The sequence below is a fragment of the Siphateles boraxobius genome, unplaced genomic scaffold (assembly GCF_051911475.1).
Source record: "Siphateles boraxobius isolate OS27281-9 unplaced genomic scaffold, OSU_SipBor_1 24, whole genome shotgun sequence".
Lineage (NCBI taxonomy): Eukaryota > Metazoa > Chordata > Actinopteri > Cypriniformes > Leuciscidae > Siphateles > Siphateles boraxobius.
The window spans coordinates 9,868,459-9,882,951 of NW_027508855.1; the positions used below are offsets into that span (position 1 = coordinate 9,868,459).

General features: G+C 36.9%; 2 protein-coding genes across 3 annotated transcripts in view; one reads left to right on the forward strand and one right to left on the reverse strand.

Moving 5' to 3' along the window:
* The first annotated feature begins 1,576 nt into the window (after positions 1–1,576).
* Positions 1,577–11,879, forward strand: pik3ip1 (phosphoinositide-3-kinase interacting protein 1). Of its 2 annotated transcripts, none has more exons than XM_077241354.1 (6): positions 1,577–2,082; positions 2,407–2,520; positions 2,928–3,044; positions 6,615–6,809; positions 6,892–6,970; positions 10,409–11,879. In XM_077241354.1, the coding sequence occupies exons 1-6, from the start codon at positions 2,013–2,015 to the stop codon at positions 10,623–10,625; spliced, it is 792 nt and encodes a 263-aa protein (XP_077097469.1). In that variant the 5' UTR covers positions 1,577–2,012; the 3' UTR covers positions 10,626–11,879. The 2 variants fall into 2 exon arrangements, with proteins under 2 accessions (XP_077097469.1, XP_077097468.1); XM_077241353.1 differs by having other exon boundaries at positions 1,789–2,082; positions 2,925–3,044.
* Positions 11,880–12,824: 945 nt separating this feature from the next.
* The window catches only part of limk2 (LIM domain kinase 2), a 28,036-nt gene continuing 26,367 nt past the window's right edge, over positions 12,825–14,493 (reverse strand). Inside the window, exon 16 of the mRNA XM_077241341.1 lies at positions 12,825–14,411. Within this exon, the coding sequence (XP_077097456.1) occupies positions 14,249–14,411 (163 nt within the window). The 3' untranslated portion in view covers positions 12,825–14,248. The remainder of the gene's footprint in view (positions 14,412–14,493) is intronic.

Genomic DNA, 14,493 nt, shown 5'->3' on the forward strand with positions numbered 1-14,493 from the left:
AATAATGAATCATGTTTGTCCCTAGTTGTTTTCGAGTAAACAGAATCCTTTTTGATTGTTTATTCACTGTACTTATTATGACGCTTGTGTGCTGTATTCTGAAAGCTTTCAAAATGTGTTCACTTTTCTTTATTTATTTTTTTCCAAATAACACTTTTTAAACAAACCAGTCAAACAGGAGTTCATAACAGGTAAATTTCCCAGTTCAAATATGAGTGATGGCTGGGCTTCAAAAATACCAAAGACATAATCAACAAACTTTAAAATAGAAAAAGTGTAGTTATTGAATATCTGATCTCTCTCACATTCTTTTCCTTGGGTGCACAACTCCCCAAAAAAGCTTCCAACCTGGCTTCAATTTTACTTTGGAAACTTTGTGTAATTACTTTGGAAAATTAAAGTAGGTCAGTTAACCGGTACCATGGAAAGGATGTAAACTATGTTGTCCAATTAAATCTGATTGCTTGCTTACATGCTTCAAAATGCCATGAAAAACTTGACATAATTTCCAAGATTTCATAAAATTCTGATCTGATACAAGAAGGTACTTAGAGATTAATGGTTATAATTAATTTTAATTTATCTTTAATTTATTATAGTTTCGTAGTGAACTTAAAGGGAATGCACTTAAAACAAAGGGAAAGGTCAGAGTTGTCCAGAATGTAACAAAAAGAGTATTTCTATGAACAAAGCAGGTGTGTGTAGGCCTATGTGTGTCTTTCATCTATTCTGAGAGGATAGCTGCATAGCTTACACCGATTGTGTCATAACTGATCAACACTGTTTTCCTCCTTTTAATAGTGTCTCCTCAGGGGACCCTCTGTTTCCTTGTAAATAATACAGGCACTCATTGTTAATGGTCCCTGATCACTTAATGAAGTTCTGCTCTGTCAGATTTGTTCAACCAGGATGGATGATGTGAACTAATTGATAGTGTAATGATGAATGTGTGCAGGTTTTGGCCTATTTCATTCTTTGCAAACCCATGATGAGTGAAAGCTCATTCAGGCACAGCTTTAGTCAGAAAAAATGCTCATAACATTATATATAACTTTTTCAATTTGTAATTTGCCAAGGTAAGAAGTCTGAAAGAGGTCCAGTTGTGTCATCTGAGAATTAAACCAAAGCACATAACATATAATATTCATAGATGGTCTAATAAAAAAATATATAATTGTAATATCATTAATAATAAAATATTACTAATAGGAAAGATATAATTGATAATACACTATCAATTATAGTTTTGATTGTTATTTCACTAGAGTTTGATACATTATAACATTTTTTTTATTAAACTATAATTTGATTATATGTGTATGTGTTATCATTTGAAATTATAATTCAAATATTGTATATAATATATTATTAAATTATATTTATATAAAAAATATTCATAATTCATAAAATAAGTGTTTGGTTTTTATCTTTCCCCAACCCTCCCCATGGCTTTAGTTCTGACTCACAACACACGCATTCACTCCTACTGACATGTTTTTGGATTGTGGGGGAAACCGGAGTAAACCCACGCAGACATGGGAGAACATGCAAACTCCACACAGAAAGTGCTCATGCTAGCCGCTCTGTGTGTGTGTGTGTGTGTGTGTGTGTGTGTGTGTGTGTGTGTGTGTGTGTGTGTTATTTAATACCAATTAATAAAATATGTGTAAGGTTTTATATTAAAATACACTAACACAATCGATTGTCTGCTGGAACATTCTGGTCCATGTATCATCCGCATGTCCCATGCATCATTCGAATCTAATGAAGCTGCTGTTTCTAGGACCCGGAGGACGCGGAGACGGAGTCACTGCAAAGGGAGTTTCAGCGATCAGTCCTTTCAGGCTGTTTACTAGCTCAGAGCTCAAAACAACAGCACGACTGCAGTGTGTTTGTTTGGAGAGCAGTGTGACTCGATTCACCAAAGGCTCTTCAATTAAAACGGAGCTGTTTTATGTCGACTCGTCGTGAATAATAATTGTTCTTGTTGTTAATAACATCGACGAATAAAAATGTTCCGTCTGCTTTACATTGCGCTCCTGCTGAACTCTGGTTTTGTGAGCTGCTTGTCTGTTGTTGAAGGTAAGATCCCATTTCAATTAGCTTGCAATAGCTTTCTAAAAAATAAAATAACGTATAGGCTATGCTTTATTTGAAGTAATTAAAAAAAGGAAATGATGCATGAGGGTTTATTTTCCTCATTTTGCATTTTTACATCAGTTTTGTACGTTATCATTCCATATCTTATCATAATAAATTGTTTTTATTGTAAAAGTATGATTGTTTAGTATAGTAAATTATGAATTTGCTGTATTTATGCATAATTAATTATCCACTTTATACTAATTTGAACTGATCTGAAACCAATCTTCCAAATCATTTGAAGCTCATTTGTTTTTCCCAAAGACTGTATAACATCTAATGGCGAGAACTACAGGGGAATGCAACAGAAGACATCCACAGGGAACATATGCCTCAACTGGAGGAGTTTAAACCTGAAGTTTAAAGACTCACAGACGGGTAACTTCTGTTTCTACTTTTCTTCATCTATTTGTGCATTTATTTTCTGTATAAGACCCCAAAACATTATATTTGAGGAAATCAAGCTAAGATATGTACACTCATCCATATTTACAGATTGTATCCATTTTAGACAAATGCAAAATGCAGACTGTCAATGTTGCTGATTATACATTTTGTAAATTATGGTAATGTCTAAAGAGGGCATGCTGCCCAGATGGTATTATGAGCCCTAACTCAAAAAAGCTGAGCAATCACAATTGCCTAACCCAGTCGAGAGCACACACTCACTACAACTCAAAAACACATACTCACACAAACATAGAAATGTTTTGATAGAAAAATAAAGTGTTGTGTAAAATGTATATAAAAGGTTTTTAATTGTTTTGTTTTCTTCTTTTCAGAAGATTTTGGGAATCACAATTTCTGTCGTAACCCAGATGGTTCAGAGAAGCCCTGGTGCTACGTCTCTGGGTCCAGTGGGGAAACCAGAAAAGAAGCATGTGATATTAAGATATGCCAAGGTAGCCATCTTCTCTCTCAAAAATCATTTCTCTCTCTCTCTCTCTCTCTCTCTCTCTCTCTCTCTCTCTCTCTCTCTCTCTCTCTCTCTCTCTAAATCATAGCAGCTCTTATAGATTCATAAAAATGCAGCCTAAATTCTTGACATTACAGTTTTTTACAGTCGCTAGGATATGTTTCTCAATACTTGGGTCACTTTTTCAAAACTCTTCACACAGTTCTCCAAACCAACTTTCAGCTCGGCACAGCAGTTAATTTCACTTTCAAAATGCACTAAAACTACCAAATCACTTCATACATGTCTCAAATCAACATATTCTTCCATCACACTAGCAAAGGTTGACAGACAACAAACACACTTTGTTACCCACAAAACAATGACCTAAAAAACACTAACAACAGGTAGCATTATACAATGTTTTCTTCTGTAAAACAAGCACACCTCTCTACTGTTTAGAATTCACTGCAATATGTGTTACTGGAATGAATCAGACATGATGCAGTATGCTTCAATATATTTTATCTTTTTTTTTTGTACAGAGTAATTCCAAAATACAATAATTTATATACACACCATCCACGATACTGATACAATAGGAATTAGCAGTGGTTGGTCCAATTGTTTTTATAGCATTTCATTTTTAGATTCGAAATATATCATTACAATATTACTGTAGAAATGTTGCAAATTGCTGTCATATTCAGTTTTGTATTATGTTATTGTTTTGAACTTAAGTTTAACAGTTTTGAAAACGGTATGTAAGCATGTGCAAATTGGCCTGTAAGTACACAGAGTTTTGGTGGTTGTTGTGTCGAAGTGAGAAAACAATTAATTTGAAAGATGTAGTCATTGAATGCATTTTGTGCCAAAGCAATGATAAATGATCCACAGTTTAGCCCACATATACTTCTGTTGTGCTCACTGTGTGAAGAGTTTTGAAAAAGTGACCTAAGTATTGAGAAATGTGTCCTAGCGACTGTAAAAAACTGTAAATTAAACCTTTTTTATTGAAAATAAGCATCACAAATCACTTGGTGTTTTGGTTTGGATAAACACTGCTGCACAAAATGAGATTATGATTTATGAAAAGTGATTTATTTCACTTGTCAGAGTCTCTTTCTCTGGCATTTCACAACTGGGTCTTACTAACGTGCCACTCTGTTTCCACAGTCTCAAACTTCTAGTCTTACTTTCTTCCTAGAATCTGGAGTAAACGGATTTAAAAATATTTACGTAGTGCAGAAATGTGCAATCTTACTTTTTCTGGGAAAAAGAAAATGTCTTTAAAAAAGCCTCCTCTAGGGAGTGAACAGCAGCAGCTCCGCACCAAATATTTGAATGCATTCACTTTCCCCTGAGCTTACTTTAAACAACACTACAGCTGAAGTAAACTTTTCTTTTGCTATGAACCATTTTTCGATAAGCAAGGCCAGCTGTCTTTTATTTGGTTCATTAACAAAAAACAGTATGGCAGTGTGTTTTTTCTTCCTTTAAAGAACATCTCTTATTGAGACCACTAGGCCAGATGGTCAGTTTTAATCCACACATCTTTTGACTCAACATGCGGCAAGGACAGATAAAGTTAAACAATAACACGAGTCTAGACTCATCATCAGCCTTGAGGCTTCTTCAGTTGGGACAGACAACGGAACAAACAATAAAACTTGTTCTGCTGCTGAAGGTCTAGGCCTCGCCCTCTGTGATTTCCAATTGGCCCAGAAGAACATGCTTACCACGGCAACAGATACTGATTGGCTAGCTGAGCTGTGACCTCATGTTCTTTAGTGTGTAAACATTTTTTTAGAGTAGAGGGTGGTGGAAAAAATCCAGAGGGCTGGACCACAGCAACTGAGGCACATGATAATGTTCTCAGCCATGAATTCTTCCTATGAGACCTCTGAAATACATCACGTCCACCTGATGTCCTATTTAAATAAAAATAGCCAAACTTTATCTCATTTATCTCATAAAGAAAAGAAAAAATGCAAAATGGCCTAGTATTCGCCTGGTGTTCGAAAGCTTTGTTTGAAATAGCATACCACCACACTATTATATATGTGTTCTGCTTATTGCGATCTGACTCATTTCAGAACTTAATGAGCAATTATAATGAGTGTTTGTGTTTATACTGTGTAGACAGAGCATGTTTTCTTGTCCAAAATCTTTTTTTTAAAGTTGTTTTAAAGTTTACATAAAATTAAATTTTACCCTATTTTCAAAAATGCATGTTGTTGATCTTATTGTGAATGATTCACCCATCTGTATATTTTATTTTAAAAGAAAAAATTGACCTTATAATTTCCAAAAGCAAACTTTGATCTTCACTTTGGTGACTTGCTCCACACCTCTGCAATCATTTAGTCCGCTTACATCCTGCCCCTTTCTTAAAGTCCCCTGTAGACAATCATTTTATCCCTTAAAACTCATCTTTGATCACCAAAATTACATATTTAAGTGCATTTTTCCTTGAAAAAAAATTATTCATGCCTTAAAATAGCTTGAATGTAACTCTACACACTTGCCTCATTTCGCATACGCAGTTCTATGAATATGCAAATTACACCCTCCACTCACTCACAGCAGCTCAGAGGTCCACTCGTTGACGATCAAATGTTGACTTGATTGGTTACAAGGTAGTTTTTAAAACCGCGTTTTTGAGACTGTCTTTGGTCCACTGCAGTTTAAGGAGAAAATACTCAGCAATGGTGTTGACATGAATTTACACATGGTTTGTCTTAAAGCATATTAAAAACCCCACATAAACAATATTAAAAGCTTGATTTTTACCACAGGGGGACTTTAAGGCCTGTTCACACCAAGAATGATAACTACAAAGATAACTATAATGATAATATCTATATTAGCGTCCACACAAGCGGCATCCACAACAGACGATTTCGTTCTGTTTATTCTTAGTGCATGCTGCAGTTTTGTCGTCTGTCGCTTTAAATGCTCAAGCTTTTTAAACTCAGGTGAATTCTAATTGGCTCTCAATGTTTTTATCGTTAATCAGCTGGAAAAAAAATTCTGAAAGTGATTCCAATGATATCGTTTCTCTGTGCTGTTATCGTTACAGTTGTTGTGTGAACTTTGCTATTCTTTAATACTGTTATTCATCATATCGTTAATTAATATAAACTATATATTTATAGTTATCTTTATAGTTATCGTCTTTGGTGTGAAAGGGCCTTTACAATCGACTGCAAGCTTGTATTCAGATCTGCCTCCATCCAATCAACAACAGATATATAAAAAAGTTCCCATCTTTCATATTTTTTCTTTTTATATAATCCATATCATTCGGATATACATCACAATAGGCAAGAAAAGATCTTTCACATATGTTTCATTGTAACACTACATTTTTAATAATGAAAAAAAAAATTGTAAGAACGAAATGTCTACTAGAGGACACAACTGTCAGTTGAGAGCACTCAGTCCCAGACCACAGTAAAACTGTTTAGTACAATGGTTTGATGCCAATGGGCTTGTTAATTGATGTGAGTGCAGAGCTGACTTACATTAGCAGTGCAGATTGAGAAAATATCCTGTTCATTCTGTCACCCCACAGACCAAAACTCCACAGAAGCTACAGCTCCAGAAGTGTCTGTCCCCACTCAGGGACTCACCCCAAGGATGGTGGAGACCTTTGAACCCGTAAACTCCTTCCCCTCGCAGGTGGAGGGTGCAGCGGTGCAGCCCGTGAAGGGAGTGCGCCAGCAGGCCAGGACTGGACCTAAGAAGAAGAAAGACCTTGGGACTCTTGGTAGGTCTTGGGATTAGATGATTAAAACATCAAACTAAATCCGGATAAGTTCATGCTTATATTGGTTATCTTTCCTTGGCAGGTTATGTTCTCGCCGTCTTCATGATGGCCATTATCATCCTACTTGGAGGTGGAATCACGATGGGATACTTCTATAAACGGTCAGTATAACCTGAAACACAATGTCCTATCACATCGTGCACTAAAAGTCCCCATGAAATCAAAAAGTATTTTGCCTTTTAATATAAATATGTTAGCCTTACTGTTATCTATAAGATAGTGTGCTCCAAAAAAATGAAAAAATTTGCATTTAGAAAATTAAAGCTTTCAAAACCTACAGTCTCTCACTTTTGCCAATATGGATCAATGATTTTGATGACATCACTCTGCACTTCAGCTTCTCTGCAGATTTTCTGTCCAATCAAATGCTCTCTAGAATCTAAAGCATTCCTCCCCCTACATTATAAATAGTTGTAAAGCTGTGACATATAGTGGCACATAGCGCACTATAGGGGAGAGGGAATGATTCAGACAGTGTAAATATACTTTCCATTGGGGCAAATGAAGTCTGGTTTCACGTTAAGTGTCATGTGAACCGCCTCAGTGCGCACACAGTCTGCTCCAGTCCAGAGACACAATAACACAGAGCGCGAGTCGGCATATACTAGAAAACGTATTGGACGCATTTGAATTCTGCACATATTTTAGCATATAGGATAGCTATAGGGATAGGGAGGAGATGAGGAGAAACGGTTACAGATTAGGAGGAAACTGCAGCTCTACCAATATACCTCACACTTGATATACTTGATGGAGAGCACAGTTGTTTGGGATAGTGTTTGATCTTGACAGAGTTTTTGAGATGTTTGTTGATTTTGATCTAGCTCATAGGTGCTGGCTTTAGAGAGATAAATTATGTAATTGGGTTTGTTACATGCTTTCGTGGGAATAAAAATGTCATGGATCAAAAGGCACTAACTGGAAACACATACCATGTTCTTCTAACATCAGTGTTGGTGTCACTTTAATGCCATCAGACACATGATAGAGAGATAGTGCTTGCATGTAGATATTGGAGGCATCTTGACTGTCTATATTTAGGGTGTTGTTTAGATGTTTAGAAGTGGGTGTGGAGAACAGAAAGACTCTGAAAGCTGATATTCAGAGATATCAACTGTTTTGCACATTTCTAATCACAATGTACCAGAAACTGGCCTGAACCAAATGTGCTGCAAATGCAGCCAGATAAATCAAGCCATGATGATATGTGTGAAATATGTGTTTTGATCACATTTCACCCTAAAATCAAAGAACAAAAAAGAGAAAAAATAATGAATCTTATTTTTAGACCATGTGATATTTGCCTTGTGATATCATTTTAATGACAATTAAGCAATTCATTATTTTTTATACAAATTTTTCTCTATCATTATTTATACTCATTTTTCTCTATCATTATTTATACAAATTTTTCTCTATCATTATTTATCAGATGAAATAATATATATGACATGGACATGTCCAAGATAGGTGTCATGTGACTCACCCTCTCAATGTCTCAGAATAGATGACAGTAAAAAGTATCTGAATTCAGGTTTAAAACTTGAGCATATTGTCGTCTCTGTCTTGTACGGAGCTTGGATTACCCAATAGCCTTAGGCAGCATGTGCTCGTGCGTCAGCTGATTATGTGTGCTTGTCATCATATTTCTAGTTTAATTGGCTCAGTATTAATAAGCAGAGGCAGGTTGTTTAGATGAGAGAAGGATTAAGGGACAATGTCACCCACAGGAAACATGTTATGATGTAACCGCACATGGATCTCATATATTCAAATTTTCCATCTACCTCCTCAACCAAATTATTTACTCATTGTTAGAGAGCTTGTGTGTTTTAAACGGATAGTTCACTCCAAAATGACAATTCTGACATTTCTCACTCATTCTCACTTTTAAAAATTCTGTTTCAGTAAAAATTCTGTAAAATTCTGTTTACTCACCCTCAAGTTGTCCCAAACCTGTATTAATTTCTTTCTTCTACTGAAGAATATGGGTAACCAGTTAAATGGGGGGGGGGGGGGGGGGGGGGGGGATACTATGGAAGTCAATTGGGTCCATCAACTGTTTGGTTACTGACATTCTTCACAATAAATTTTGTGCTCAGCAGAAAAAAGAAATTCATACAGGTTTGGAACAACTTGAGGGTGAGTAAATGATGACAGAATTTTCATTTTTGGGTGAACTATAAGAAGAGAAATGAAGATGGTAGCGTTCCATTCAGTTGTGATAAAGCAGAGCTCCCTTCAGACAGTGCTGGGGAAGTGTAGGAGGATTGCATAACATACTGTACCGCAGGCCTGCCGTGCACAGCCTGAATGGGCAAGACAGAGAGAGATGGAGTGAAAGGAAGGATAGGCAGGAGTGTGTCCAGTGATATGACACTTCTCTAGCATTCAGCTCCCATGATCTCGTCCACTTCTAGGAATCGTGTGATCATTGAGATCCGTCTCTTGTCAGCGAATGAGGAATTAGACCTCTCTCTCTACAGTAGCACATTTATAACTCGATGCTAAAAATAGGCGATATTGGAGACCAGTCACTACTCCTGTCCAGGAGTGCGTCACTGTTAAATATTACAGAAATGTATAATATTGGACACGGAAATAATCTTCTAAATATTCAGAGAAAATGAAATGGAACCACTTCAGAATAAGTCATTCATTTTGATTGTCATTCATAATGGTTCTTTGAGTCTGTGCTGCTGAGACAAAAAGTATGAATTCAAGAAAACTTGAATATTCTTTTGAATATCTAGAGGTTCATTTTATGTACTGTGAAAATCATTGAAACATTAAAAATCTGCAAAGTTTTTCCCTAAGTTCTAAAAAGAGAAAAAGAAAAACAGGCTCTTAATGATTGAAGTACTCTCCTCTTAATGTTCATTCGAATAGAACATTACACAGGATGAACATTTGAGCATTACTGCATAACGCGTTTAAATTATATGTAAAAAAATATACTCTTTACTCGAGTTAATAAGCTGTTTACGTTTTAAATAACACTTTTTTTTTTTTTTAAAGAATGCATTTTCACTGGTGGTCTCTAACTTTTAGACCCCATTGTATTAATTCACGTTCAGGCACATCCAGGCACAGTTTTTCACCGGATTGGCTTCCATCAGTTTTGTGTTATATGTTAAAGGTGTCCGGCTAACACGTTTACATAGAAGCTGCTTTCAGTTAATGGAGATTTGATGGATGAACTTGCGGCTCATTTGGATTATGTTGTGTCAAAAGTGATAAGACTTTGCTGTTGCATCTTTGATATCTCTTTGGTCACTGTCACTATAGTTGCTATTAAGACAATACGGGCTTGTCTCTCGTTGCACGTTCATACAGACAGTAAGTTGCTGTGTGAACGGGACATTTAGAAACTCACACCTGTAAATAAATGCAGTTGACAATCCTAAAAACTGACAGTGTGAACGTAACCTTATTTGATCAGTTGACAAGTGACATAAAACATGACTAAAGACTAGATTACATATAAATTTGTGTGTGGCAATGGTTGAAGTAAAATGCTTATGTTTTTAATCCCGTAGGGGTCGTGACCTCAAGAAACAGCACGAGCAACGGGTTTACGAGCGTGAGATGCATCGCATCACTCTTCCTCTCTCTGCCTTCACCAATCCCACCTGCGAGCTGGTGGACGAGAACACCGTCGTCATCACGGCTGAACCGAACAACCTGACCCCCACTCAGGAGCCCGTAGACGGGGCCGACCCTCTTATGGGGACAGCGGGGACCCCTGGAGCCTGATGAATGCCTCGATGGGCGTCTTGTTAAGATTTATATGCAGCACTGCAGAATCTCAAAGGACAAAACTCCACGTCCACCTCCCTCTGCCTGTCGTCTCTTTTCTCTTTACCTTGCCTTTACAGCACGGTTTCACGGTTAGGGTAGGGCATGTGCCCTGAGAGAGCGGTGGAAAGATTTTTTTGGATCCCAGACTGTGTCCTTATTTCCTCAACGAAGCTGTTGGGGAAAGTAGGACTTGGGGTACACTGGAAACGGTGAAATGGTGGTTTTGTATAAAGATGCATGTCAGGGATTCGCGTGGCGAAATAAATGCAAGTACATTTTGTGCAGATCATCACAGGGCAGGAATAATCCCTGCTTGTTAAAACTCCAATGAGAGGGCGACAGTCTTGTTAACTGCTCCGTGTCCTCTTAAGAAGTGGCGATTGATCAGATCATCTGATGTTCTGGTGTTTTGAAGAAGAAGACCATCCATTCTTATCTTCTTTCCTGCCTTTTTCTTTGATTTTGTCCCTAATGCAGTTGTGGTGGAGTTGAAACTGAAATTGTAAATGTGTAACAATCTGTTGCTCCACAGCTGGGCTGTTCACTCTATAGGGAGCTTTGGTTCACAGTTAGAGCTATTTGAGTTAATTGCCTTTGATAGCTTTTCTCAGAAATCCATATTGAATAGGCAGATCATGTGGCCTGGGACACTAGAGCTGAAGCGGGTGAAGGTTTTGACTAAATGAAGAGGAAAGGTTTCCAGAGATCTTGCCTTAGTAAATTACATTTGAATGTATTATTGCTTCTGTGGCCACAATCTGATAAAGAGCAAGTGAGTGCTGTCATGACTTCAGCAAACCAATCAGGCTGGGTTTGATGTGTGTTCTTTGGTTACATCCCCCCCCCCCCCCCCCTCCCCCCCTCCCTCTCCTTTTCATATCAATGTTCATATGTTCCTGACCATACAGATGGGCTGAAATAGGACAATGGACTTGATGAAGCATGAACTGCTGAGAAATGGATTGCATAAAAGTCGGATGTAATGCCATTAAGGCAATATAATTCTGAGACAGAAAGAGAGTGCAAGATGACATATACGAAAGGTTTCATTTTAGCAGAGATTGTAGTTTATGAAATGGGATTTTTTTATGTATACATTTGTTTTCTCATGGTGTATTGGACTGTACAACTGTTTAAGGTTCCAGAAAATATTGTATTTTTATGTTTGGCAGTTTTTTCCTGCTGTGAAATAAAATCTGTTTGAAATTATATTGTCATGCTTTTTTTGACATGATCTTGCAATAGTTTATGCTACTGATTCATGGCTTATTCTATGTATCAGGAGTAAAGGAGCAAAAAAAAGTTCAGAATGGAAGACTTGCATACTGTGCAGTATACATTCCCCCGGTTTCACAGACAAGGCTTAATCCTAGTCCCAGACTAAAATGCATGTTAAAGTACATAATACTCTGCTGATCAAAAGCTTGGGGGTCACAAGCATTTATTTAAACAAAAACTTTCAATTTCACGATTTTACAGAGCACTTGCTGGACAATTTTAATTATTTAATTTATGTTAAATATATATTATCTCTTGTTTGGTATTCAGTTCAAATGTGATTTCATATTTACGTTGGATTAAAAGTTACCGCTACTCTGGATCACGTGATCATAAACCGCAAATTTACGCCTCAGAAGTGACCGCCGCGTGTACTCTAACGGCTTTGTTGAAGGGCCCTTGTCCCAGAAGAGATTTCGATGTCAACTATGGTCCTTTAAGGCGCGATGATTTAAAAAAAAAAAAAAAAAAAAAACCCTTTGGAGTCTCTACTAACTTGCAGTGCTGGGAACGCTCCAGGACCAGGTTTGGAAAACAGCAGAGTGGCTGCACTACAACTCATTATCTGTACGTTAAGACTCACAAGTCAGTGGTGTCGGTTATATTGAACTTTTTAATCCAGTGAAATAACGGGTCAAGAAAACGTCGCAATATGTCTTCATAGATATCGTCACTTCAAGCACACTGCACTGTGGGACACGGTTTTGGTATATTTGATAAAATCTAAAAGCTCATTCTATGCATAGGCTACTGTTCCCAGTGCATAAATATTGCAGAAAACATTTCTGTCGTAACCACTGTCATCACCATATACTACACAACAGCGCCTCCCTGTGGCCGATTAAACACTTACAAAAATGATAACATGCACATATATAGCTAATACTTATTACATCTTCTTTATTCATTAAACATTAGTGTAAGAAACCTGTGGCGTACAAGTAGTGGTTATAATTTTATACATGTCAGTACCATTGACAGAAAAGACTAGAGAAAAAAAATGCTCTTATACAGCTTTTCACATTCTACAAACATATGCAAACTACAAATCCACATTATCCCAACATGACATCAAATCTATACAAAGATGAAAAATATATCCAGTTTTAATTTAAACATTTGTGATCAAAGTGAGGATGACATTCATTATCAAACATCCTCACAAACAGACACTTTTGATTACAGGCTGTTTCACAAGCTCAAACTCTTAGAAACGGCCGGTCAAGATCCAGCATTACGATCTCACTTATCATTTCACTTGGAGAATACAACTCCAGATCAGGTTTAGATACAGAGAAAAAAATATATTCTTGCCCTGTCATGATATATTTACAAGGTGAGTACATGACAGCGGAATAAACAACTCCAGTTTTCAAATAGCTGATGTACCAGGAATTAACAACAACATAAGAAGCATTTCCAAGAAACCACACATTGGAAACCAAATCAGAACTCAGAAGTGTTTTACTTACTTTCATAACAGATTCATCACTCTGTCTTTTTTGAGTTAATACAGAGGTCAGGACCTCAAGTGCTAGTGGTACAGAAACAATCAAGGGATTGAGTGTACATAAGCACAACTACTTGCAGGAGGCGGTGTGCCTAGAGTTCAGGTAGTTTCAATGAGTCAAAAGAACTTTCCATATTTTTTATAATTTAAAAATATGTTGATGTTCACCCTATTTGTAACACTCTTACTGTGACATTTCCATTACAATTAAGCACATTTCTTTATTGTGCATTAATTTATTAGTGGTCTCAAAATATATATATATATAAAAAAAGATTAATTCCTTTTTTAATGTGGCCAGAAATATGACCCAGACATGGTCTTGACAGAACTTCATGAGATTCACTCGACCACACTTTTATAATTACTGTGATCGACAAAAACAACTTAATGATCAATGTAATGGATGCTACACTATGATGTTTCATTAATCTGACATTAACGGGAAACTTCATCAGGGAGATTTATGATCATTTAACTAGTGGTAGGCTTAAAGGTTTGAGCTACATGGTTAAATCATAACTAGGCCTAAGCCATTCAAATTAGACAGAGCTCATGGTCACCGAAATGTATCTGTTCCCTCAGTAGAACTCTGCTTAGAACCCTTTGCAGTTCTAGAATGCGCTCAAAGTTCTGCATGTCGTGACAGATCTCTCCAAAGAACACATGAGCATGTACCCAGTATGCAAACCCAAAGTAAACGCTCTGATTCAGTTCTGTAAACTCTGTAAAAAAAAAAAGTTTTATATATATATATCCAGCCAATATCTCAGCCTTTGCTGCCATTGGATTAGTTCCTGTTGTTTTCCTGTGTTTCAGAGGCAATTTCACTGGGTCCATAAGTCCTTAAAAACTTCTGCTGAAGTTCATCCAGTTCAGCAGGCAGAGGGATATTCAACTCTTGATTAAGAGTCAATGCCTCAAAGCAGTCCTCCAACTTCTGAAAAGCAGGCCTGAAGAATACAGGAAAAGGAAAGAGGTAAGAACTGAAAGTCTTTCCGTCCATTAAAGGGTAATGATAATCACCATTGTTCA